This window comes from Moschus berezovskii, chromosome 20 (genome assembly GCF_049115385.1).
Source record: "Moschus berezovskii isolate FMDL1 chromosome 20, NW_MosBer_1.0, whole genome shotgun sequence".
Classification (NCBI taxonomy): domain Eukaryota; kingdom Metazoa; phylum Chordata; class Mammalia; order Artiodactyla; family Moschidae; genus Moschus; species Moschus berezovskii.
Window position 1 is genome coordinate 31,957,843 of NC_142479.1, and position 26,401 is coordinate 31,984,243.

At 52.2% G+C, this 26,401-nt stretch overlaps 1 protein-coding gene across 3 annotated transcripts; it reads left to right on the plus strand.

Annotated features, from left to right (window-relative positions):
• On the plus strand, positions 1–26,036 carry SLC13A2 (solute carrier family 13 member 2). Of its 3 annotated transcripts, none has more exons than XM_088828708.1 (13): positions 25–130; positions 2,869–3,017; positions 16,425–16,553; positions 17,288–17,424; positions 17,536–17,741; positions 18,439–18,619; positions 18,721–18,843; positions 21,564–21,782; positions 21,952–22,040; positions 22,327–22,448; positions 23,915–24,076; positions 24,699–24,836; positions 25,327–26,036. In XM_088828708.1, exons 2-13 carry the CDS (start codon positions 2,916–2,918, stop codon positions 25,495–25,497), a joined length of 1,779 nt encoding a protein of 592 aa, XP_088684834.1. In that variant the 5' UTR covers positions 25–130; positions 2,869–2,915; the 3' UTR covers positions 25,498–26,036. The 3 variants fall into 3 exon arrangements, with proteins under 3 accessions (XP_055257831.2, XP_088684834.1, XP_055257840.2); XM_055401865.2 differs by lacking the exon at positions 25–130 and adding an exon at positions 7,977–8,029 and having other exon boundaries at positions 2,889–3,017; XM_055401856.2 differs by lacking the exon at positions 2,869–3,017 and having other exon boundaries at positions 1–130.
• The last annotated feature ends 365 nt before the right edge of the window (positions 26,037–26,401 follow it).

Consider the following 26,401-nt stretch of genomic DNA (forward strand, 5'->3'; position numbering starts at 1 on the left):
TCTTGCCCCGAGGAGGTGGCAAGGTTGGCCAGTGGGAGTGGCGTGTGCATGCTAAGTCACTTCAGTCGTGTCCAACTCTTTGAGACTGGACTGTAGCCCGCCAGGCTCCTCTGTCCATGGGATTCTGCAGGTAAGAATACTGGAGTGGTTTGCCATGCCTTCCTCTAGGGGATCTTCCAGGCCCAAGAATCAAATGGGAGTGGAGAGGCCATAAATAGCCTGAATGGGGGCTGGCGGGTGGGGATGGGCAGTCTGTTTGGTGCACGGTAGCTTCCCATCCAGCCTAGCCCCTGGAGTCCTTTGACCCGGACCTACGCATAACTTTCTGCCCACCTTGCAGAGGGCACTAGGGGCAGGGTGGGGGAGGGGCGTCTCACATGGACCTCAGTGGCTCTGGGAGTATCTCATTGGCATTGCTGCCCAGGCCATGCTGCACCCTGGAAACAGGGTCACCAGCTCTCAGTCCTTCCCCCACACACCCACCTTCTAACCACTCAGAACCTTCTTTTCTTTTTCTACTTCTTTTTTTTTGTATTGGAGTATTCCTGATTAACAATGTTGTGACAGTTTCAGGTGCGGGACAAAGGGACTCAGCCATACATACACATGTATCCATTCTCCCGCAGACAGAACCTGCTTTCTTTCACTTCTCTGCCCCGGCTGTGTTTGCTTCCTGAAACCACCTCCCTGAGACACCCTGCCTTCTTGTCCTGGCACACAAATCGTCACACTGGAATAATCAAAATAGCAGGAATATGGATTGAGCTTCTACTCTGAGCTGTTTGGTGTGGAGAGGTGGGAGGGTCGCCAGAGACGGAGGCTCTGGGTAGATGTATCCACACACTCTGCTCTCCAGGCCTGGGCTCACTCTTGACGCTGAGTATGGTCATTTCTCTGTCATCTCGGAGACTCCACCTTCAACCTTCAAGTCTGTCACTGAGGCATCACCTTCTCCAGAGCCTTGGCTCAATACTCCTACTGTTTCCTTTTACCTGGAACTGCCTTCCTGGTTTGGATCTCCCCAGGGCACTCCTAAAGCATGTTTGAATTCTGCCTGGCTCTGTATCCTGGGGCCTCAGTTGCCCCACCTGTAAAATGGAACTCATGGTGAGGTTGTACAGAGGAAATGAAATAGGAAACGGCTTGTACTAAATGCTGAAGAAATGTTACTATTTACAAAAGTAAACTATTACTATTACCAGCATTTTAAAAAATATTTATTTGGCTGCGCCAGAAATCTTAGTTGTGGCACAGGGGATTTTTAGTCTTCATTGTGGCACTCGGGATCTTTTGTTTTGTTTTTAAGGTTTTTTTTTTTAAGATTTTATTTATTTATTTATTTATTTTGACTGTGGTGGGTCTTCATTGCTGCATGGGGGCTTTCTCTAGTTGTGACAAGCAGGGGTTAGTCTTCACTGAGGTGCACGGGCTTCTCACTGTGGTGGCTTCTCTTGTTGCAGAGCATGGGCTCTAGGCATGCGGCCTCGGTAGTTGTGGCTTGCAGGTTCTAGAATGCTGGTTCCGTAGTTGTGGCACCCAGGTTTAGCTGCTCCAAAGCATGTAGGATCTTCCTGGACCAGGGATCCCCTGCACCGCAAGGCGGATTCTCAACCACTGGACCACCAGGGAAGCCCCACGCAGGATCTTTACTTGTGGCACACAAACTCTTAGTTGCAGCATGTGGGATCTAGTTCCCTGACCAGGGATTGAACCAGAGGCCCCCACAGGGCACAGAGTCTTAGCCACTGGACCACCAGGAAGGTCCCTACCTGCAGCCTTTTAATCTCTCTGCATCCTTAACATTGAGTACAAGGCTGAAGATATAATCAGGGCCAAATATGTGTTTGGTGGATGGATGGATAAATGGAGAGAGTAAATGAGTCTCCAAAACATGAAAAAATTTTGAGGTTGTTCCATGGGAGTTTTGGGTGGGGATGGGGCCAGGGAGAACCTACAAGAGGGAATCTTTGCCTTATACCTGTGCGTGCGTGAGTGTCTGCTAAGTCACTTCAGACGTGTCGACTCTTTGCAACCCTGTGGACTGTAGCCCACCAGGCTCCTCTCTCTGTCCATGGGATTCTCCAGGCAAGAATACTGGAGTGGGATCCTCCTCCAGGGGATCTTCCAAACCCAGGAATCAAACCGAGTCTCTTGCATCTTCTGCCTTGACAGGTGACTTCTTTACCACTAGCACCGCCTGGGAAGCCTGCACCCCCTGGGAAACCTGTGCTATATACCTACCATACAGCAATACATTAACAAGCCAGCAGCTGTTTCAAAATTAAGTCATTGCATCGACAGCACACAGTGAATACAAGATGGTCAGTCCAGTGGCTCTGACAGTCTCCTGGATACCTGGAAGGAGAAAGGCTTACTCCAGCCCTTCCTCAATCCTATACTGGAAACCCCCAGAGGGCAGGGTGTTTCTGGAGGAAGGGCCGCCCCACCACGGGCCCCATATAAACAGCTCAGAGAACTCAGTTTTGCAGCAGTAGGTGGAGAGAGGAGCTGGGGAGGGCGCTCTGGGTCTTGACCTGTGGATGCCGCCTGTGGGGCTTCCCAGACACCCTCCCCTCTCCAGCTCCTCTGGCTGCAGCCCTTCACAGCCTCCATGCACAGAAAGAGTTAACTCGGGGCTTAACTTCTCAAAAGAACCTGAAGCCTTTTTATTCCCTGATCTTGCCCTCCTCCCTTTCTTTCAAAGTCTTCCTGATCTTTATACTTCCTGCAGGTCCCTCCTCCTTACTCTCACCTCCTGGACTCCAAAAACACTCTGATTGCCAGGGTGGGTCAATGGTTAACACTCCAGTGGCTTTATATAAGCTACACTCCCAGCTCAGCTTACCTCCTACACCGTCTGTCCTGCAGCTCCCTGGATCCAGAGGGTGACCAGGCAGCCCTCTTGGGCCCACACCATGGCCACCTGCTGGCAGGGCCTGTGGGCCTATCGCTTCTACCTGATCGTATTCTTCCTACCCATTTTCCTGCTGCCTCTGCCCATCCTCGTCCCGACCAAGGTAAGGACTTGGGATTCTGGGCACAGGGAAGCTCCAAGGGAGCAGGGGAGGGACCACCTGCCCCTAGGTGGGGCATCTTTAGGACCAGCAAAGCCCACTCATCCCTGTTAACCTGGACGTGAGGCTATCACCTCCTAGTCCTCCTGAGTCTTAGAGGTTAGAGGTCAAAAGAGGTTTTTGCTGGGTATCCAGTAGTGGGAGCTCAATATGAATTGCTTAGGTTCACTTGACATCTACGGCTTTAGGAGGCAGAAAACCAGCTCCATAATGGAGGTGCAGGCGGAAGCAGATGGGGTTGATCAGGAGAGTATGAGCCAGACTAGCAGCTGGAGCGGAGAAGGCAATGGCAAGCTACTCCAGTACTCTTGCCTAGAAAATCCCATGGATGGAGGAGCCTGGTAGGCTGCAGTTCGTGGGGTCGCTAAGGGTCGGACATGACTGAGCGACTTCACTTTCACTTTTCACTTTCACACATTGGAGAAGGAAATGGCAACCCACTCCAGTGTTCTTGCCTGGAGAATCCCAGGGACGGGGGAGCCTGGTGGGCTTCCGTCTAAGGGGTCACACAGAGTCGGACACGACTGAAGTGACTCAGCAGCAGCAGCAGCTGGAGAGTGAAAGAAGGGGATTAGGAGAAAACCAGCCTCAGGCAGTTTGTGCATTTTTAAGAGTACAAACAGAAAGCGGAAGGTTCTCACCTGTGATCCCAAGAGCTAAGTCTCCTGCGGAGGAGGGGTAGGAATTAATCGTACACACCGATCCTGCCAGTGGGCGCTACAGATGCACACTTTGAATGGAGAGGGAAATGTTACCACTTCCTGCCCACCCCACACAAGCAGCAGGAGTCATAACTTGGGCTTTCATTTATTGGAACCCCCTGCTGCATGCCCTGTACCACACATCCAGTAACCCTCTCCCCAGTCTTATGAAGCGGGTTCTGACTCCCACTTTACAGATGGGGAAAGTGGTCACCCAAAACCCCAGGGCAGATCCTGTTATCTGGAGCTCAGATATTACACACTTTGGGGACCATCTAGTAAGTAAAAGAAGACAAAATTATGAATCTAAAACTAATACAGGACTTTGGGGAGGGGAGGGTCCAGGAGGTGGCCTTGAAGTCCAAGCTTCACAGGAAATCTGTCTCTGGCAAGTCACATAGACAGTGGCAGAGCTGGGGGTGTGGCCTGGTTACAAAGCCTGCGCGGTCTGCCTCTGGAAGGCTGAGGCTGATCCTGGCTCTGAACTTGGCCCCATCCCACACCCACTCCCCCGCCACCCACCAGCTGCCCACTGAGCCAATTGCTCAGAGAGGGAAACTGAGGCAGGCTTTTTATTCAAGGTATTCCAAAAGGATAAGGAACCAGGGAGGTAGTGGCATGGCTCCTGGTCAATGACAAGGCCCCACTGACCTTTGAGATGACCCTCATCTCAGGCCAAAGCTGGTGGCATCTCTATGCTAAGAACCCATTAGATTGGCTTCCAAACAGGCTGAGTTAACCAAGTGTGTTAACCCCAGAAGGAAGGACGGACAGGAACCGTGATTCCCATGTTACTCCCCAGGAAAGTACAGCCCAGAAAGATTTGGTAACCTGCCCACCATCACTCAGGAAAGCCTGAGTTGGTACAAGAAGCCAGGCTTCCTGGTGGGGGTGGGATGTGTCAGGAGGCCCTGTCTTCCGTGGGCTGTACCCCACCTACCACCTGCACCCCACCAGCTTCCTGCCTACAGACTTTGCCTCCCCTGTTCTGACTCAGATGAACTGCCCCATGTCCTAACTGTGAGGCCGGCCCCTCCACTGGGGCCCTGGCTACCAGTCCTTCTCAAGGACTTTGCTCCTGTAATTATCCTCTCCTCTCCTGCATCATCAACTTTTCCCTCTTTGCCTGATCTCTCCCATCAGCATACAGAAAAACTTCCCAGAAAAAACTTCTCTGAGCAGTCCCAATCATTCATTTTTATAAAAACCTGTTATTGAGAGGGCTTTCACTCTCTGAAATGATGTTCCTTTATTTCCCATTTATTCTCTGATCCCCTTCTTTAGAATGTAAGCTCCATGAAGACAGGGGCTTTGCCTTTTTCCGTACAGAATCCCCGGTACCTGGCACATAGTCGATGCTCAACAAATGCTTGTCAAATGACTGAGTGAACAAGTGAATGTGGGAAGAGACGGCCCTGTCCTCAATTCCTGCTGAGGCCCTGCTCTCTGCAGTGAATTCCACGCTTAGCTCCACACCCCTGGCCCCTGAAATGGGTAGGAGGAGGCCCAGGAAAAACTCAGCTCACACCTGTGTCCATATAAGACTTGTTGACATTTCTTGAGTATTTTTTATGTGCTGGTCATTATGCCAAGCACTTCAAAGCACTAACCCACTTATTTCTCACAATAATCTTTGAGTTACTAGGAGGCTACTACTTCCATCTCCATTTTACTGACACATAAATCCCGAGTGGTAAAGGAATTTTCCACAAGTCCCAGCTAGAAAAAGGCCAAGCCTGGACTGGAATCTGGCCTTGGCCAAGGCTGTCTAGGGGTGCAGGGTGGTCCCCTGTTGTGTCACCTCTTGAGCTGTCTACCCTCTTGTTTATCCAGCCATCAATCAATCTTTCCGCTGTCATTCAGTCTAGGATGCCTGTGGAGTTCTTGCTCTGTGCTAGGGGTTACTGAAAAGGAATATGGATGTTCTGTCTTCAAGTTGCTTTCAGTCTAGAGGACCACGTGTTCCTGCCACCCAGACTATAGCCAGAAGCCTGCAGGAGCTCAGAGGAGGGAGAAAATCCTTCCAACTGAGGTAAGGGAGAATCTGAGTTGGGCCTTGAAGGCGGAGTGAGATTTCAACAGTGAGAAGCATTAGTGGAGGGCAGGCCAGGTGACGAGAATGCTAGGAGCAAAGGTGTGCCAGCTGGAAATAGTGTGTTTGAGGAATTAGTAACAGAATCCTACAAATTCCCATCACCCACTGGCAGCGGGGTTCGTAGTGGTTGGGGGACAGTGGGGTCTGAGATCTCAGTGCTCCCCCAACCCTGCAACCAGATACCTAAGAATGATGTGCCAGAAACCTTACTTCTATTTATTCACTCATCAGGAAAAGTATCACGTGACAGTTACTGTTTAGGTGCAGTGGGGTAGAAGGTAAGATTCAGGGAACTTGTGATCCTGGGGGTAGGGGTGGGGTGGAAAGACACACAAAAAGTGCATACTGTCCACACAATGAAAAGCATATAGCAGGCTGTGACTGTGGCATGGGGAGGAGCTGCTCTAGACAGGGTGATCAGAGAAAGCCTACTGGGGTGCTGACATTTACCTTAGGACCTGACTGGCGAGTAAGAGCTAGCCAAGCCCAGCTCTGGGCCAAGAGCTGTCTAGGCAGAGCCCATAGTGCAAAGGCCCAAGGCCAGGGGCAAGCTTGGCAAGGAAATAAGGCCAGCACGGCATGGAGACCCAAGTGAGCAGATGACCTTAGAGAAGTAGGGAAAGGTCAGCCAAGGTCAGTCCTGCAAGGTCCAGGGAAGGAATGAGGATTTTATACTGAGGGTCAGGAGGGATAAATACTTGCTCAGAGGTCAAAAAGGCAGTAAGTTAGAGCGGTTGTTGTTCAGTCCCTGAGTCATGTCCAACTCTTTGGGACCCCGTGGATTGCAGCACGCCAGGCTTTCCTGTCCTTTACTATCTCCTGGAGTTTGCTCAGACTCATGTCCATTGAGTCGATGATGCCATCCAACCAAGTTAGAGTTGACAATGCAAATATCTCCCAGGATCCAACAGAACCACTCGTGAAAACCGTCTCCCTTTGGTACCGTGTTTGCCAGGACAGAGCTTAGCTGAAATACAGACTGTATTTACAGTAAGAATAGAGGGCAGGATTTCTTGCTCTGCAGTTTTGTTTGTTTGCTTATTTTTGTTGTTGTTGTTGTTTTGGGCCACACTGCTCAGCATGTGGAACTTCCAGAACCAGGGATGGACCCTGCACCCTCTGCAGTGAAAGCATGGAGTCTTAACCCCTGGGCCACCAGGGAAGTCCTTTTGGTTTTTTTTGTTTTTAGCATTTCTTACTCTTAGGATGCAAGAGTAGTAGGTATGCGCAAACATGTGTACTTTAAGTTCTGTGTGACTAAAATAGCCTTGCACGGGTGCTAAGTAGCTTCAGTCATGTCCAACTCTTTGTGACCCTATGAACTTATGCCCGCCAGACTCTTCTGTCTGTGGGATTCTCCAGGCTAGAATACCAGAGTGGGTTACCATGCCCTCCTCCAGGGGATCCACATTTCCTGAGGCTCCTGCATTGCAAGGTGGATTCTTTACCACTGAGCCACTGGGGAAGTCCAAAATACCCTCACTGCCAGCTATTCCTGAACCCTAAAGATGGACCAGTATGGTGGGCCTGAAAACTGCAAGGAATTTGGACCTCGGTTCTGGGGCATGCCTCTATCTTTTGAGACTTCCTGGATCTTGGTTAAGATGGCAGAGTCCAGGAACAAATCAGGGGTCTTTGGAGCCAGATAGATGTGGGTCCAAATCTACTTGTAGCATGAGCAGCCGTGTGACTTTATCAAGCCTCTCCAAGCCTCTCACCTCTAAGAGGCTGCTGTCCCAACTTAATGAGATGACCTGTGTGGGTAGACTATCTGGTACCCAGGGCTCGGTTAACAATGATTTCCTGTACCTTTTGCCCCTTGTCTGAATTCCAGGCCCCTAGGAAACACAATGGGGCTCCCTAGGTGGCTCACAGATAAAGAATCCACCTGCCAAGCAGGAAATGTGGGTTTGATCCCTGGGTCAGGAAGATCCCCTGGAGAAGGAAATGACAACCCACTCCAGTATTCTTTCCTGGAGAGTCCCATGGCGAGTTTACAGTTCATGGTGTCACAAAGAGTCGGGCACAACTTAGTGACTAAGCAACAACAAGGAAACACAACACAGTGTTTCAGGCACTGTGTGGATACCTGACTTATGTCCACAGATGACTTCTTCTATTCGTGAAGACCTTGGTGCTCCCACCAGTGAAACAGGAAGGTAAGGCGTGTCCCCTAGGGCAGTGAAGTGTGGTCCCTGATCAGCACTGGACTGTGTGGAGTCAGGTTTGTGACCTCTGAAGGTCGTGAGAGTAGGAGCCAGCTTCCAAAGACAGGGCGATTTCTAGGGAAGAGATAGAAGGTTCCCCAATTCGAACTTTGCCCCAGATTACCAAATCATGTCCACACTTCCAGCACCTGCTAAATGAAGGTCAGGCATGGGAAAACCAGACAGACTTTAGCAGAAGTTTCCTGAATGGAATCCAACAGCGCTGCCCAGGGCTGTTGTGGGGATCAGATGCACGGAGGAGTGTGGGAACGCTTTGCTTCTCTTCACCTACCTGCTGGTTTGCTCTTGAGTGGACACAAGCGGATCTGGCCCTGGCCCAAACTCTGATGTCAGGACTCTTCCCCCCACTTTTGTTGTCTCTGACACCCAGACCCATTGTCTTCCCTTTGGCCTCTTAAAGCAGAAGATGATGCAACAAATGCATTCACATGAAGGCGGGGAAATAAACAAAGATCAGCCAAATGAGATCAGGCAGAGGAGAGAAGGTAGTCAGCCTTCATTGCCTGCTCTTGGCAGAGACTCAAAGGCAAGGGGCAGGGATGCTTTAGAGTGGAGAGAGGTAAGGCTTCAGGTGTGCCCTGACTGGAGGGTGCTGTTAGGGGAACATTGCAGGAAGGCTAACTGGAAGCAGGGCGTCCTCTCTGTTTGGAGAGCAAGTTTGGCTTTCACTGGTTGGTCCTGAGTTGGAAGTGGTGGTAGCAAGTGGCGGGGGTGGGGGCAGGCTGCAAAATTAAAGAGACTGGCAAGTCATTGAGCAGATCCTGCCTTGTGGTGGCCAGTTGCTATGGAGATTGTGGTTTGGCTACAGGACTGTGGCTGCAGAGACTGAAGGACTTATGTTTGCCTAAGCACTGGCCACTGTTGCCTCTTATGTTTAGTCTCTCAAAAGTATTAGGCATTTGGATGGGCCTATTATTCCTGGCAGAGACATTACTTTGCCAACCAAGGTCCGTCTAGTCAAGGCTATGGTTTTTCCCGTGGTCATGTATGGATGTAAGAGTTGGACTGTGAAGAAAGCTGATCGCTGAAGAATTGATGCTTTTGAACTGTGGTGTTGGAGAAGACTCTTGAGAGTCCCTTTGACTGCAAGGAGATCCAACCAGTCCATTCTAAAGGAGATCAACCCTGGGTGTTCATTGGAAGGACTGATGCTAAAGCTGAAACTCCAATACTTTGGCCACCTCATGCGACGAGTTGACTCACTGGAAAAGTGTCTGATGCTGGGAGAGATTGGGGGTGGGAGGAGATGGGAACGACAGAGAATGAGATGACTGGATGGCATCACCAACTCGATGGACATGAGTTTGAGTGAACTCCGGGAGTTGGTGATGGACAGGGAGGCCTGGTGTGCTGTGATTCATGGGGTCGCAAAGAGTCGGACACGACTGAGCGGCTGAACTGAACTGAACTGAAATTATTCCTGGAATATAACACACACACACACACACAAACACACACAACACCATTCTGTACCTCCTTCCCCAAGTCCTGCCACGTGGCTCCTCTCCTCAGGGCCACCGTGCCTCTAGACACCCAGGAAAGGCACCTAGAATTTTCTCCTCCCAACTAACCCAGCAGCCATCACCCAGACCCTCTGCCTGCCACCTCCTAATATCTCTGGAGTCTGTCTTCTCTGTCCATCTACACTGCCATGACCTTCTCTGAGCCCCTGTCATCTCCCCACTGGACAGCCCAGCCTGGCCACCTGTCAGCTCCCGGCTTCCATGTCTGCCGATCCATCTGCCACACTGTTGCAGGTGTAAGCCCCCTATTTTTATCTTGAGGCGATTGATCTATTTAATTAGGTGATACGTGCACGTTGTACAAAGTCCAACAGCACGAAAGAATGAAGCATTTTCTTCTGTGATGAATGTAGACAATCAGCCACCATAGGAGGAACAATATTTTTGACTTTACCACCCACAGGAATCACAGATATTTTCAAATCATATGAGAGCTATTGCCAGGACCTTGCCATACTGTTTACGTTCATCATGACTTTGAAATTACAGTAGCCACTAGCCAGTGAAGAACTTACTTGTTAAGAGTCACATGATGTTACTATCCTGCCCATTTTTCACATTTTAATAACTGTATTTCAATAGAAGTGGTTTCCTTTGTGATCCTGTGCATTTTGTTTAATGTATTTAAAAACATTATTCTAAGAAGGAGCTGGCAGGCTTCATCAGGCTGCCAAGGGGATCCTGGTACAAAAACAGGGTAAGAATTCTCGAATCAGAGATTTTCCTATGTGTATACAAATACTTACATTTTTAAAAGTCCCATATGCAGCCTGCAAGTAATCTTTTAATAGACACACCAACCTGACCACATCAATCTCTGTTTACAGTCCTCCAAGGATCTCCCCTTTTCACCTTTGTCTTCCAGATAAAGTCCTAGATTGCTCTCAGGGCAAATGAGACTCTTCCTGAGCACTCCGTCCCTTCCCCCACAAGAATGTGTTTGATCGTTTGTGCCTCACTCTGCCCCCGAATGCTTACTCCCTCGTACTGACACCTTTCCCCCACCCACCAAACTCCTATTCATCCCTCAGCACCCACTCAGTTTGCTCTCTCTGGAAGCCTTCCTCAGCCCAGACAGAAGGAGGCTCAGAGAAGGGGCCCCTTCTCTGGGACCCCACTCTTTGGTCTCCCGTTTGCAATGGTGCTAGCTGCCACCCAGAACCTCGCCTCACTCCCTAGATGCAGTAGTGCTCCCTGCCCGCAGCATCCCTACTTGCCAGGGGCAGATGAGCAGTGGGAGTAGCCTACCCTTGGGTTAACCTTCCATCACCAGGAGGAATAAGATGTAACATCTTTGAGATTGTAGACATTTTTGCCCTAGGCTGCTCTGTGCCAATAATGGGTAAAGGCCATGATGCCCTCAGGTCCCCACCCTGCCCACACCCAGGGTCCAGAGTCTGCCCTAGATTCCCTGGCACCACCATCTTTATTTGTACCTCATGCATCCACCCTGGTTCCCCAGAAGCCCAGGAGCACGTTTCTCTGCCAAGTTTAACCCAGGCCGCCTGCTCACTGTCATCCACAGTTCTTTGCAGCTGAAACCTACATAGTCAAATCCTATATCTTCATAATAACCCAGCAAAGTGGGTGTTTCTCTTATTCCTATTTGTAGATAAGGACACTTCATAAAAGAGAGCAATGTGTATACAGTTGGAAATGTTCGATATTTCTTATTAAAAAAAAGAAAAACCCAAAGCTGAGAGATGTTAAATAGCTTGCCCAAGGACATGCAGCCATAAAGATGGGCCTGGGCACTCAGGTGTTCTGACCTCTGACTTTTGTTTCCTATCGCAAAAGAAGCAAGCTGCCAGCCTTGGGGTTTGGAAGCCATCTGAGAATTTATCTCATCTGCTCGCTGTTGGTTTTGCCAGGCAGGCAATCCGCCATGACTATGAACCAGCCCACGTAGGGCACTCAGACTCCCTGAGGGCTGGAGCCAGGCCTGAATCACGTCTGTGCCCCAGTGCCTGATATTCATCCACTCATTCATCCAGTGTCAACTCCATAGAGGTGCTAGACAGCCTGCTGGTGTGAGCACAAACAGATCCAGACCCTGCTCCCTAGAGAGTACAGTCTGATGGCAAAGACAGATATTCATCATAAGAAATTTGTGAAAGCAAATGTTCAAGTACAGAATGTAATGAGTGCTATGCAGAAGAGGTAGTGGGACTTAGGGTGTAAAACAATGGAATATATACCTGAAACCTGTGGGGTTGAGCAGTGCAGCAGGTTGAGGAGTAAGACAGTTGGGTCCCATGCCATAGGCCACCATCTGAGCTTGGCCAGCCCAGGATGTATAGAGATGGCAGCAAGGCAGAGGGTATACAGTGGCCTAGGAGGCCAAGTCTGATTCCCAATTGCCCACCTTTTTTTTTCTTCTTACTGCACTGGATCTTTGTTGCTGCACGCAGGCTTTCTCTAGCTTTGGAGCACAGGCTCTAGAGCACGTGGGCTCAGCAGTTGCGGAGCATAGGCTTAGTTGCCCCACAGCACGTGCAATCTTAGTTCCCCAACAAGGGATGGAACCCACGGCCCCTGCTTTGGGAGATGAATTCTCAACCATTTGGACCATCAGGGAAGTCCAGGGGAATGCTTTGGAATGAGACACACTGAGGAACCAAAGAGAAAGGATCCCCTGGGTTCTGTTCTCATTTCTGAGCCATGAATGTCTTTGACTATCTGGTGAAGACTCTGGGCCCGTCTCAGAATATTGCTTTGAAATGCACAAAATAAAATGCATGGGATGGAGAAGGAAACCAACCATTTTGGAACACGGTTATAAAAGTATAAAAAAATTAATTGCAGTTCAGAAATATAAGTGCTTCCTTATTAAAGCTTTAAATAAGATCTGGTGTTGATATAATTACTATCATAATTTCAAGATAGAAATGGATGTAAACAATATTTTGAGATGCATTTTGAGATCATTGCAGCCACTGATCTCTGCAGGTCCCTAACAACTGACAACCACAATCAAATATTCTTGACAAAATCGCCGTTAGTACCATCAACAGTTGTCTGGTTTTGGGAATTCCCTGGCTGTCCAATGGTTAGGACTCAGTGCGCTTTCACTACTATGGGCCCTGGGTCAATCCCTGGTGGCGGAACTAAGATCCTTCAAGCCTATTCAGTTCAGTTCAGTCGCTCAGTCGTGTCCGACTCTTTGCGACCCCATGAATCACAGCAATCCAGGCCTCCCTGTCCATCACCAACTCCTGGAATTCACCCAAACTCATGTGCATCGAGTCGGTGATGCCATCCAGACATCTCATCCTCTGTCGTCCCCTTCTCCTCCTGCCCCCAATCCCTCCCCGCATCAGGGTCTTTTCCAATGAGTCAACTCTTCGCATGAAGTGGCCAAGTACGGCCAAAAAAAAAAACCAGCTATACAGTTTTGTTGCCTGTGTTCATAACCTTAGTTAGATGTTAGCTAAAAGATGAAATAGTTTTCCCACCCAGCTTCACGGATCCTTGGCATTCCACGCCCAAGTTAAGAGCGCCATGAACCAGGAAGAGCAGGTCAGTGGGTTATGCTACAGCTGGACTGACTGCCCAGGAGGGTGGGATGGGAACACAGGTCTAGAGACACCAGGGCCAGGGAAGACTTCCAAATGGAACTCTGAAACTGGTTTTGGTTTTGACCCAGAGGCAGACAGATACGGAGAGGGATGCAGAAAAGTTGTAAATGAGTAGAGAAGCCATAGATTTGACACACTGGTGCTCACAGCTCCCTTTGGAGAGTGCAAATGGGGACCTGGAATTGAAGGAATTTGCCCAGAGCGAGGCAATGGGAAGTGGCAGGCCCCAGCGAAAATGGTTCTGTTTGGATCCTGAGCTCTAACTCACGCCCATTCACCCTGCTAGCCACAGCCAGCTTGAGACTGAAGGACACCCCCTACCTGCAAGGGGTCAAGCTCAAGGTAGAAGGCAAAACCCTGGGGCTCAAGAACCAGACAGTCTGGATTCTTCATTGATTTGTGTGACTTTGAAATATTTAATTTATTGGCACCTTTATTTCTTCATCTGTGAAATGAGAACAATAGTCATTTCTAAATCACAGGGCAAGTAAATGTGATTAAGAACCACCTGAAGTGTGGGAAGCACCGTGTCCATGGAGCAGACCTCAACGATACCTGTCTTGAATCAGCGGAATCATCCACCCCAGCTCCCCTCCTCGTCTCTGGCCAGGGAATTCCAGGGGATGGGGGCCACACTAGGGTCCAGAGGAGCCGGCCTGTCCGTAGCCTGCAGGGGAGGACGGGTAACAGGCCATGACGTCACTGTAGCTGAGAAAATGGTTGAAGGAACAGCGATTTCAGCAGAATCTACCTCCTGCTGGGGGAGGAAGAGGTGTAAGTCTCTGCTCAAGGATCAAGGCATCCCCATCCACTGTGCCAGTGAGTTCATGTCTGGGGGAGAAAGGTGGTGGACGTTTCATGGAGAGAAAGTGAACCTGGCATCAGAGATACTTGGCTGTGCAGGCTATGTGCTGCACCACCCCCCAGCCTGCCACTGATACCACTCCACGGGGAGTGCTCTGGGAATTGTGCAATCCTGGATACCTTGGCTAGGTTCCCACCCAGCTCTGCCCCTCCCTGGTTCTGTGACCGTAAGCAAGCCACATACCCCCTGGAGGTCCTCTATAACATGAGACCACCACACCCACCGGTGGCTATAACTTGTTCAGTCGCTCAGTCGTGTCTGATTCCTTGCGACCCCATGGACTGCAGCACACCAGGCTTCCCTGTCCTTCACTATCTCCTGGAGCTTGCTCAGACTCATGTCCCTTGAGTCAGTGGTGCCATCCAACCATCTCATCCTCTGTCACCCCCTTCTCCTCCTGCCTTCTATCTTTTCCAGTATCAGGGTCTTTTCCAATGAGTTGACTCTTCGCATCAGGTGGCCAAAGAATTGGAGCTTCAGCCTCAGCATCAGTCCCTCCAATGAATATTGAGGACTGATTTCCTTTAGGATGGACTGATTTGATCTGCTTGCAGTCCAAGGGGCTCTCAAGAGTCTTTTCCACCACCACAGTTCAAAAGTGGCTCTAGCTACAAACTTGAAAACGCCCATCTCCTAAAAGTTACTCAGTAAACAGCAGCTTCCTCTCACTGAGACCTTCCTTCCAAGCTCAGGGTACTAAGGGCCTTAGGTATAAGGGGGAAGCCCAGCCCATACCACGTAGAGAAGCCAAGAGGGGCAGGGCAGCTGAGACAGGTTAAGAGAGGAGGGGCCCCCCCAGCCCCTTTGTCCGAGCAGACAGCCCCTTCCTTTGGCAAACAAAGAGTGAGCGGGTGCCCCTGAGGAGGCTTGGATCGAAGTACCCCTCCTGGAGGCTTCCTTCTGGCTAATGATTCCCCTGCGTGTCCTCCCTCCCCTGACCTGCGGAGAGGCCCGGTCAAGGTGGGTGGGCCCCTGACCTCTTTGGTTGGCTGACTTCCTGCTCTAGATCCCCTCCCAGGCCTGAGGTCAGGCCTTCCTAGCTTTGGGAGCTTCCTGAGGGAAAGGGGAGCCTCTGGTACCCCAAGACTCACAAAGCCATGACTCAGGGTTTACTCCACAATTCTCCTCACAACACAGGGATGGTGGAACTTTTCAGACATTCTATTTTTTTTTATATGTTTATTTACTCATTTGGCTGCTCTGGGTCTTTATTGCAGCCCACCGGAACCTCATTGTCGTGTTCGGGGTCCTTATTGTCATGTCCTGATCTTTCAGGTGCGGTGTGTGAACTCTGGGTTCTGGCATGTGGCATCTAGTTCCTCGACCAGGGATAGCACCCGGGCCCCCTGCATTAGGAACTTGGAGTCTTAGCTACTGGATCACCAGGGAAGCCACTCACATATTCTAGAAACGTTAATGACACCTCCTGGAGTTGTGCAAAGCAGTGGTCATGCCAGGATCACTTGGAAGGAGACTCATGCCATTCCCAAAACTTTTCAATGATTAGTGAATCATTCAGAAAAGATTTGCTCTGAAGCCTCCTGGGTCCTAAACTCCGTGGATCCAGATGCTGCAAAACTGACTCTGTTTTCATGGAACTGTCCTGCTAGCAGAAGGAACAATTACTATTTAAGCGTCATACAAATAGATGTATTCTTATAGACTCTGGATAAAGGAGGGAAGGTCAGAGCTCCAGGCAGTGCTCCACAATTCCCAGGCTCCGGTTTCATTGAGATGAGCCCCCCATCTCATCTAAGAATCCTCATCCAAGCCCCCTGCAATCCCCAAGGGGATAGGATTATATCCAACAGCTGTTTTATAATGTCTAGACTCCCCAAGGCCAAATACAAGGTGGTGAGTGCTTTGCTTTGTTTTCTATTTCCAATTTTACTTTTTTTTGGCCACACTGGAATGAAGGATCTTAGTTCCCTAACCAGGGATTGAATCTGCACCCCCTGCAGTGAAAGCACAGATTCTTAACCACTGGACTGCCAGTTCAGTTCAGTTCAGTTCAGTCGCTCAGTCGTGTCCGACTCTTTGCGACCCCATGAATCACAGCACGCCAGGCCTCCCTGTCCATCACCAACTCCCGGAGTTCACTCAAACTCATGTCCATCAAGTCGGTGATGCCATCCAGCCATCTCATTCTCTGTCGTCCCCTTCTCCTCACGCCCCCAATCCTTCCCAGCATCTCCGTTTTTAAATGAGACCTTGGGTTTGGGAATCAAGGGCTGTGAGTTTTAACAGGGTCTCCCTGCACTGTTACAAACAGTCTGTTTTCTCTGGGAACAGGAGGTGATGTGATTTTGAGATACAGGCCTGCCCCCTCCAATAGCTTGCTGTTCCCCTCCTGCCTGCAGGAAGCCTATTGTGCCTACACCATCATCCTTATGGCGCTCCTCTGGTGCACCGAGGCGCTACCGCTGGCCGTCACTGCTTTTCTCCCCGTCATCATGTTCCCTATGATGGGCATAATGACTGCTTCCACGGTAAGCCTCCCCATTCACAGGAGGACGTGCTCCCAAGGATGGAGAGGTCTGCCCAAGGATGGTGATGACGGAAGAAACCTCATCAGAGGCAGAGCACATGGAAGACGGGTCCCTGCCTCTGCCTGGCAGGTCGGGGAGCGCTGAGGGAGGAGGCATCTAGAAGACCAGGAGGAAGGCATTCTAGAAATGACAGGGGCACAGTTGGTGTCAAGAGTTAATTCAAAGTGGAAGCAGCTAGGCCTAGACTAGGGAGGGAAAGGGGGCTTGATAGCCAGCCAAAGAGCCTGTCTCCTCGTTGGGTGGTTCTGAAACTTGAGCATGTACCACAATCACCTGCAGGGCCAGTTAAACAAAGATTTTGCTGGGCACCACCCCCAGAGTTTCTGATTTCATAGCTCTGGGGCGGGGTCTAAGCATTTCATTTCTAGCAAGTTCCAGGCCTGTGATGATGCTGACCCAGGGACCACAGAGAACCACGACTTTAGCTTATGAAACAGCATTAAGTTCTCCCAGCCAGTGGTTTGAAGCATGGAAGGATTCAGGCTAGACGATCTCTCTCAGTCATTGCTGACGGGAGAATGGGTTAATCAGAAAGAGAGGAAACTGCTTAATATTCAACAGTGGGGGATCCAAAGACCATTTCCATTTGGGTCCAAGAGCCCAGGGAACCAACCTCTCTCTGTTGGCAGAAATAGCAGTGTCGGCACCCTGTAAGCCCTGTCCCCGCCTGCCAGGTCAGCCTTGAGTACCTGAAAGATACCAGCATCCTATTCATTGGGGGAATGATGGTGGCGCTCGCCGTGGAGAACTGGAATCTGCACAAACGCATTGCCCTCCGCATGCTCCTCATCATTGGGGTGCGGCCCGCCCTGTGAGTCCCCACAGACCAAGATGGGAGGGCCTGGGGTGCGGGCGTTGTGGGCTTCCTGTCCATTCCAGCAGGAATGCTGGAACACCAGTATGTGGGTCTGTCCATCGCTAGGCTGATCCTGGGCTTCATGTTGGTTACGGCCTTCTTGTCCATGTGGATCAGCAACACGGCCACCACCGCCATGATGGTGCCCATCGCCCACGCCGTTCTGGAGCAGCTGCACAAGGTGCCCACAGACAGGGATGTTGAGGAGGGCAGGAACAACCCCGCCTTTGAACTCCAAGAACAGAAGGAAGAGACCAAGCTTGATGAGAAAGGTGAGGCCAGGCCCTGCCCCAAACCCCTCTTGGGGAGGGTCTGAGATGATGTTCATGATAGGAGGAGTCCTCTGAGCACCGATTATTTTTTAATTGTTGGCCACACCCCCACAGTATGTGGGACCTTAGTTCTCTGACTGGGGATCGATCCTACACGCCCCCCTGCATTGGAGGATAGAATCTTAACCACTGGACCATCAGGGAAATCCGCATCTTGGCAACTTTTGGGACAGAAGAGGGAAGCAAGAAATTCAGTGACCAGCTTGTCCTGGTGGGCTGAGATTTTTCCTGGATTTGAAATGAAAAGTCCCACAGGCTGGGAACTCCCTCAGTCCTGGGTAAACCGAGATGCTAGGTGACCCTGGCAGGCCGAGAGCAGAAGCCTGGGTTAGGGCTCCACTCCATCAGGGGTCCGGGCTCCACTCTTCCTGTGCAGTTTGGATAATCTTCTTCCCTTCTCAGTGTCTCAGTTTCGCTCTCCCGAGAGGGGTTGGGCCAGGTGGTATCCGAGGGCCGCTCCATCCTGAGACCCCAGGGAGTGCCTGCCCTTCCAGACCTGGGGGCAGCCTCGGCCCTCCCCCCAGCCCGGGTCCAGGCTGCTAAGTGGCAAGGTGCCCCAGAAGCCATGGAGCCCCTGCCATGCTCCCCGAATCTGGCCCTGCACCCACTCCCAACCCCAGCTCTCCCTTGTTCCCAGACAACAAGCAGGATTGCCCTTTTCCACCGACACCTTCGGAGTCCAAGACACAGCGGAACAGGGAGCAGCTCCGCTTCAGCCAGGGCCTGAGCCTGTGTGTGTGCTACTCGGCCAGCATCGGGGGCATCGCCACCCTGACCGGCACCACCCCCAACCTGGTGCTGCAAGGCCAGGTCAACTCGTGAGTGATTGAGGGGGAGAGGGTCTGCATTCTGACTAGGGGACAAAGGGAGCTGGCTGGTCACCAGGCAATGCCACACAGCGGCCCTTGTTCCCCTTCAGGCTCTTCCCCCGAAATGGCAACGTGGTGAACTTCGCCTCCTGGTTCAGCTTTGCCTTCCCTGCCATGATCATCTTACTGCTGTTTTCCTGGGTGTGGCTACAGGTCCTCTTCTTAGGATTCGAGTAAGTGGCAGAAAGGGGAAGAGATGCCCAGGTGCCTGCCCTTACCCTTTGGGAGTGCCCAGTTGGGTACCCAGGTAGCCTTTTGGGAAAGGACATAATCACCATCTCAGTGAGCAAACCTCTCCCTCCCAAGGCCCTTCTGTGCCCTTGGTCCCCCACTGGAGGGAATGATTAGAAAGTATTATCCCCTCTATTAGATAAGCAAACTGAGGTTCAAGGCATGGTCCATAGCTAGAAACGTCAGTGCTGGGATTGAAAACCAGATCTCCTGGTGCCCAGGCGGGTCCCGTTCCATAATGATCCACAGTCCTCTCGCAGGTGCTGAAAGAGTGCAAGCTATGAACTTGGTCAGTTACAAAAGTGCTGATGCTTGTGCTCCTACTATGTGCCTGGTCCTGAAAACACTCCAAGCGTTAGGCACAGTCCTTGTCTTTGGAGCTCACCATCTAATGGGTGATGACAAGGTAGGGGCAGTGACATGACAGACAGAAGCCTAGGTGCTGTGGGAATACAGCCCAGGAGAGTAGAGATTCCAGAAGACCCCTGGCAGAGATGACACCTGAATTGAATCTTGCTGAGTTAGAAGTCAGCCAGGTAGAAGATGAAGTAAAGGCATTCAGCAGCAGGAATAGCTTGTACAAAGAGGCAAGAAAGAACATGCTGGGTTTGGGGGAACTCCAGTTTGTGTGGTTGAAACATAAAGAGCAAAAAAGGAGTATCAGGGGGCTTCCCAGGTGGTCCAGTGGTTAAGACCCTGCCTTCCAATGTAGGGGATGCAGTTTCTGTCCCTGGTCAGGGAACTGAGGTCCCACATGCTGCTGGGCAGCCTGCCCACCACAACCAGAGGGAAGCCCACACGCTGGAACTAAGACCAGATGCAGCCAAAAAATATTTTTTTAACCACAAAAGAAAAAACATTAATTGCAAAAGAAAAAATGTAATTATTTTTTAAAAAGGAGTATCTGGACATGACTGAGTGACTTCACTTTCACTTTTCACTTTCATGCACTGGAGAAGGAAATGGCAACCCACTCCAGTATTCTTGCCTGGAGAATCCCAGCGATGGGGGAGCCTGGTGGGCTGCCGTCGATGGGGTCGCACAGAGTCGGACACGACTGAAGTGACTTAGCTGTAGCAGCAGTAGCAGTATCAGGATACAAATCTGGAGAAGAAGGCAGGGAGAGACTATGGGGGAATCTTGTGTGCCACCTTGTTCTTGAGGCCAAGAGTAGTAAAGAGGTTTTATTCTGACTTCCAGCCTCTGTCACTAGAGCTCCAAGTTGAAAATCATGTGAGACCTTGCTGGGGCTCCGTAGGAATCGAGTCTGGGATTGATTACTGATGTCTGCTATGAGTCCAACCTAGGAGTGGTGGTATGAGTGTTACTGTGATACAAGTTGTTATTTGTCCTTCCGACCCAGGCAGGGGGCATCACTGAAAGTTTTAAAGCATTGTTGCTGTAACATTGCTTGGGCAGGTGCAGGGAAGTTGGGTTGAGGTTGGGGCTGATACAAAGCAAAGTGTTAGTCAAAGAGACCAGCGCAGTGCTGAGCACCATAAAGGGTTTAAAGATGTGTGAAGCGTGATTTTTGCCCTCAAGGAACTCACAGTCCAGCAGGGGAGTTGAGATTTGCCCAAGCGAAGAGTTAAACATCAATGTAAGTTAAACCAGTGCACATGGAACAGGCTGCACACCCCTGTGCTTCTTCGGACAGTGCGGGTGGGGCTCAGGCTGGCAGAGGGTGCCCAGAAGCGGTAGGAGAGGGAGGGGAGGATTTCCTGAAAGCTTATTGGAGGAAAGGAGTGATGAGTCAGGGCCAGAAGGAAGCACAGGGTCCAGGCTTCTGGGGCCTTCTCATCTGAGCAAGGGAAAGCTCAGCACAAGAAAACTCCTAGAAGCATGGAGGGGTCAGTGAGACAGATGGAGCAGGGCCAAGTACAGGGAAACCCCACCCGCTACCAGCCCCTCTGCTAAATAAGAGCCCTGACAAACCAGTTGTTTGTTCAGTCACTGAGTCATATCCAACTCTGCAACCCCGTGGACTGCAGCACGCCAGGCTCCCCTGTTCTCCACCATCTCCCAGAGCTTGCACTCATGTCCATCGAGTCGGTGATGCCATCCAACCATCGCATCCTCTGTTGTCCCCTTCACCTCCTGCCTTCAGTCTTTCCCAGCACCAGGGTCTTTTCCAATGAGTCAGCTCTCGGCATCAGGTGGCCAAAGTATTGGAGCTTCAGCTTCAGCGTCAGTCCTCACAATGAATATTTAGGGCTGATTTCTTTTAGGATTGACTGGTTTGATCTTGCAGTCCAAGGGACTCTCAAGAGTCGTCTTCAACACCACAATTAGAAAGCATCAATACTTCAGTGCTCAGCCTTCTTTATGAATAGAGTTTACAAACCAGAGTCTTCTACTTTTCTTCCAGAACGTTGGGGGCATCAAAGTCTTAGTGTAGTAACCCTCAGGAGGCCTCTGCATGTCTCAACCTTTAAGACACAGGCATTCCTGGGAGTTCCCTGGCAGTCCAGTGGCTGAGACTTGAGCTTTCACTGCTGTGGCCCATGTTCAATCCCTGGTCGGGGAACTAAGATCCCACAAGCAGCTTGGCGAGGCCAAAACAACAACAATCAAAAAGAAACAAAACCTCAGGCGCTCAGAGCCCCTTGCTCCCCTGCCTGGTGTGGGGGCCCTCACAAGCTGTCCCTACCCCCACCTGCAGCTTCCGGAAGAACTTTGGCTTGGCGGAACAGAGCCGGAATCAGGAGCAAGCAGCTTTCGAAGTCATCCGGAGAGAGCACAAGCTGCTGGGCCCCATGAGCTTCGCAGAAAAGGCTGTCACCCTCCTGTTTGTCTTGTTGGTGGTGCTCTGGTTCACTCGGGAGCCAGGCTTTTTCACGGGCTGGGGTAACCTGGCTTTTTCCAATGAGAATGGGAAGAGGTGAGGATTGTGGGGAGGAGGAATACTTTTGGGAGGAGGGAAGGAAGCAGGGCCCCCAACTCAGAACAGGAGGGAGGTTGGCACGTCCAGGGAAGGGGTTCCTCTCCAGCCCCCCGTGACCCTGAGTAGCCTTGAGCCTCTAAGTCTGCCCTCCCTGCCCCACCCACAGCATGACATCCGATGGGACAGTAGCTATCTTAATCGCTGTGATTATGTTCATCGTGCCCTCCAAGATCCCAGGGCTGACTCAGAAACCAGGTAAGCACCTGGCCTGGGGCAGGGAAGGGTCTCTGGGCAGACCCTGCCTTCTGGCACTCAGCCTCCCTCCCTACTCGGCAGAAGTAGACAAAGCCCAGAGAAGCTGGGCTGACTGGCCAAGGGCACAGGGACTCAGGGACAAAGCCAAGATGTGGCAGAACTGAGGGTCCCTCTCTCCCATGCATTAAGCTCTGATCAAGACCACTTGGAGAGCCCCCAGGGGGAGGGGAGGGGAGGGAAAGCCTGTTGGCTCCTGGTGACCCACCCTCTTCTGCTTGGGGAGTAGGAAACCCAGGGAAGCTGAAGGCCCCTCCTGCCCTCCTCACCTGGGATATAGTAAAAAAGAAAATGCCTTGGAATATCGTGATCCTTCTGGGTGGTGGCTTTGCCCTGGCCAAGGGCAGTGAGGTGAGAGACCCCACCCCTTCCCCAGCCCCGTTGGTGGGAGACCCTGTGACAGGGAAAGAGGGGCCCTGCTTCTCTCCCACACCGGGCAGCCCTGACCCCCCACTTGGGAGCCCCCTGGTGGGCAGAGCCTTTGCAGCAGCTGGAGAGACAGGTAAGAGCCCTGAGGGAGGGAGAGAAAACACAGGCCACAGGGACCTCTCCCCAGTGGGGTTCTCAAAGCCAAAGAGAAGGCAGGATTTTCTGGTGAGCAGGGACTGTACTCAGGACCACCCAGGCCCTTCCCTCACCCGCTGCCGGACAGAGAATACCTCAGCTTTAACACCAGGGAGTAGACGGAAGGCACTGCGTTGATGCAGTTTATTGGCTGAAGCCACCAGGGGGTGCCATGATCATACCCAGCCAGGCTCTGGGGCCCGGGTCATCATTCTGCATAGCCTCCATCCAAGAGGGGAATCATGAACCTGCACCCCTAGGCCTCGGGATTCTGTCTAAGCTCATTCACTGCATAGACAGGAGTTTCTCTGGGTCAGGGATTGGTTAGTTCAACCATCAAGCACTCACTGACTGTGCCAAGCTCTGTAATGGGTGTTGAGTGCTAAGTGGGTGATGGTGTATAAAATAAAGTCCCAGCTCCCTGGCATTACAGGAGCTCTTCTGACCCTGTGACTGCCCCTGTCCCCCTGCCGGCCTGTTCCCAGCTTCCACCAGGGCCCTTCCCCCTCTCCCTCCTTGCCAGGAGCAAAGTCCCTTCTTTCCCAACCTGCTGGCCTGGTGGGGGCAGGGAGAGGGCGAAAGTTGGCCAGGGACCCCCAGAAGAGAGGTCAGGAGAACAGGAGTCAGTGGGGTCAAAGGTCTTTTCTCCCACCAAGCCCCACGTTTCCCAAGAAAGCCCTTTGACCCCTTCTCTTTGCTACCCATCTCTTTCTCCTCACATCCAACTGTCCTTCAAGAGGAAGAAAGGGGGCTTCTCCGGTGGCTCAGTGGTAAAGAATCCACCTGCCGATGCAGGAGACATGGGTTCGATCCCTTCTCCGGGAATATCCCACATGCCGTGGAGCAACTAAGCCCATGTGCCACAACTACTGAGTCTGTGCTCTAGAGCCGGGGAGTCACAGCTACTGAAGCCCACGCACCGTAGAGCCCGTGCTCCACAACAAGAGAAGCTACCAGCAATGAGAAGCCTGCGCACCACAGCTAGAGAGTAGCACCCCTTGCCGCAACTAGAGGAAAGTCCGTGCAGCAACAAAGACCCAGCACAACCAAAGTTAATGAATTAATTTTGCAAAAAAGCAGGAGAGGGAGACTTTGGTTTCAGCTGGGTCTCTTCATTCCCTCCCAAGCTGCCCTTGACTCTGAAGACTCTAGAGAGGTGCGGGCAAGAGCAGGACCCTCCCCAGAGCCTCAGCTGGGGACTCTGGAGCCCCAGGCGGCCCAGCCTCTCACCCACCACCCTCCTCTGCCCGCAGGAATCGGGCCTGTCGAAGTGGCTGGGGGATAAGCTGACCCCACTGGAGAGTGTGCCGCCTGCTGCCATCGCCTTTATCATCTGCCTGCTGATTGCTATCTTCACGGAGTGTGCCAGCAATGTGGCCACCACCACCCTCTTCCTGCCCATCCTGGCCTCCATGGTGAGCTCGGCCCGGCAGACGCACCTTCTCCAGGGAGCCCTGCTGCCCACCCCTGCCAGGCTCAGAGTGACCGTCTGCCCCTTCCCTCCTCTCACTTCCGAGAAAGGACCCCCAAGCCTCCACCCTTCCCCAGGCTCTTCAGTAACCTTGGGCCCCAAGGCCCTCTGGCCCCTGACTCACTCCATCCCTGGTGACGTCACCCCTGGAGTATCCTGCTGGGGCTCCCTGGTGGCCCCACCCCACATCCCTGGCCCAGCTCCGGTTCTGGTCATTCCTGAGGTGACGGCGTGAAATTGCTTCCCGGAGCGTCCCCAGCCCCTGCTTCCCCAGGCGCATTCCCGCAGCCTTTGATGACGGCACCCTGAGCCCCTTTGAGATCTGTTTTATGAGTCCCTCCCCTTCCCACGCCCCACTGGGCAGGGCCGCACACTTATCCCCTCCAGAGAGGTCAAGGGGCCCTTCCCAGGTCACCAAGTGCCCTCTGGCAGAAGTGGTGGGCTCATGGCCAGAGTGTGTATTGGGTTGGGGGTTGTCCCCCAGAGAGGGAAGGAGAATTGGGGGTCACGCCTTCCCCTCTGGGATGGGGCTGAGACCAGCTCTGCCGCACCGTCTCCCCCTCCAGTCGCAGGCCATCTGCATCCACCCTCTCTACGTCATGCTCCCCTGCACCCTGGCCAGTTCCCTGGCCTTCATGCTGCCGGTGGCCACCCCGCCCAACGCCATCGCCTTCTCATTCGGAGGCCTCAGAGTGACAGACATGGTAAGCGGCAGGGATCTCAAATGCCTCGGCACGCGCCGCTCTGTCTTTCCACCTCGGTGGGCCAGAGAGTAGCTTAAAGCCTCTGAGATCCTCGGAGTTGACGTTGGACCCCGCTGGGGCGGGTGACACGGGGGGAGGGTAGGCCATGATCCCCACTTGAGGGTCTTCAGGCCCTGCCAGCCCTAGGCCACTGAGAGGGAGAGGAGGGGTGAGGAACGTAGGGAAAGGCACTGAGAGGCCGGGCACCCACACCTGGGAGATGGACTCAGACAGAATAAGACCCAGGGCCCCGGGAGCTCCCCTTCCCCCTGTTAGCACTGGGAGTAAAGTCAGTGGTAGGGACATCGCCTTGTGCTGCAGGTTAGACTCAAAGGAGGACTTCCCAGGGAGAGTTTTGCTAGTGAGAGAGCTCCAAGCGCCTGTGAATACCTAAGGGCTAGATGCTGCCAGCTCAGCACCCATGCATTCAGATTGGCTCTCCTCACCCCAGGCCCGAGCGGGATTCATGCTCAACGTCATCGGGGTTCTGGTCATCACGCTGGCCATCAACAGCTGGAGCATCCCAATGTTCGACCTGCACAACTTCCCCTCTTGGGCCCAGTCCAACACCACAGGCCTCTGCGGGGTCAGCCAGGCAAACGTCACAACATCTAGCCCCTAGTCCAAGGGATAATCTGGCCCAAGCCAGAAAGACCCACCTCATTCCTGCTCCTGTGAGCTGGGAGGGGACACCAGGCTCCAAGCCAAACTTTGAAAGGCACATGTATATCTAACCTCATGTGTGTCTGCAAGGAAGAGGTACGTGAGCTCAGTCCTGTGTGTCTGAGGAAGGTGTGTGCATGTACATGTGTGTGTGTGTAAAGACAGTGTGTCATGTGAGGATGTTTGGCAAGGGGGGATTGTGTGTGTGCACAGGATCCGAGGTGTGTACACTTGACCGTGTACATGTGTGAGGTCACAGACATGACAACGTGCTCTGTCTGGCACTCCAGGTCTTTGTCTCCCCAGCTTGGTGGGCGACCAGACCCCTTTGTCCTCTATTTATTGAAACTCAGGGTTAGAGCCACCTGGGCAGCAAAGCCTACCAGTGGTTGTCATGGCAACAGTCTCTGGGACTGGCCCAGCATACTGAGTTCTCCCCAGCCTCTCAGGGTTGGGGGGAGGGTTCAAATATCTGCCCCATTAAAGTTTTGCTGTAGAGTGTGTGGTTGGTTTTTCATGGCACTTTCCAGGGCTGGGTCCCCAAACGTGGTTCAGGTCCCAGGTTGGGGAATCCGCTGGGAGGGGACCTGGCATCTATCCTGGATGGCGGCCCCCTTGGCACCCTTCCCACCCAAGGGAGAAGGTAATGGCCAGGAACCTCTGCCAAGGCCAATCGGAGTGGGCGCAGCCACCCAGGAAAGCAGCACTGACATCACCCGGCCTGGCTAATTGGGAGCTGCCAGTCCCTGCGTGTCTTAGAGAAAACCAGCCTCCCGGTTCCCAGAGCACTCCCTGGGCATTTACATAAAACCCTCTGCCCCTGCCAACTCCTCACCGACCCCTCCACCAGCCGGAAAAACCAG

Coding starts and splice junctions, on each gene's coding strand:
- SLC13A2 (XM_088828708.1), top strand. CDS start 2,916: ATGGCCACCTGCTGGCAGGGCCTGTGGGCCTATCGCTTCTACCTGATC. Junction 3,018..16,424: donor CCATCCTCGTCCCGACCAAG/GTAAGGACTTGG, acceptor TCCTGCCTGCAG/GAAGCCTATTGTGCCTACAC. Junction 17,425..17,535: donor ATTGGGGTGCGGCCCGCCCT/GTGAGTCCCCAC, acceptor GTCCATCGCTAG/GCTGATCCTGGGCTTCATGT.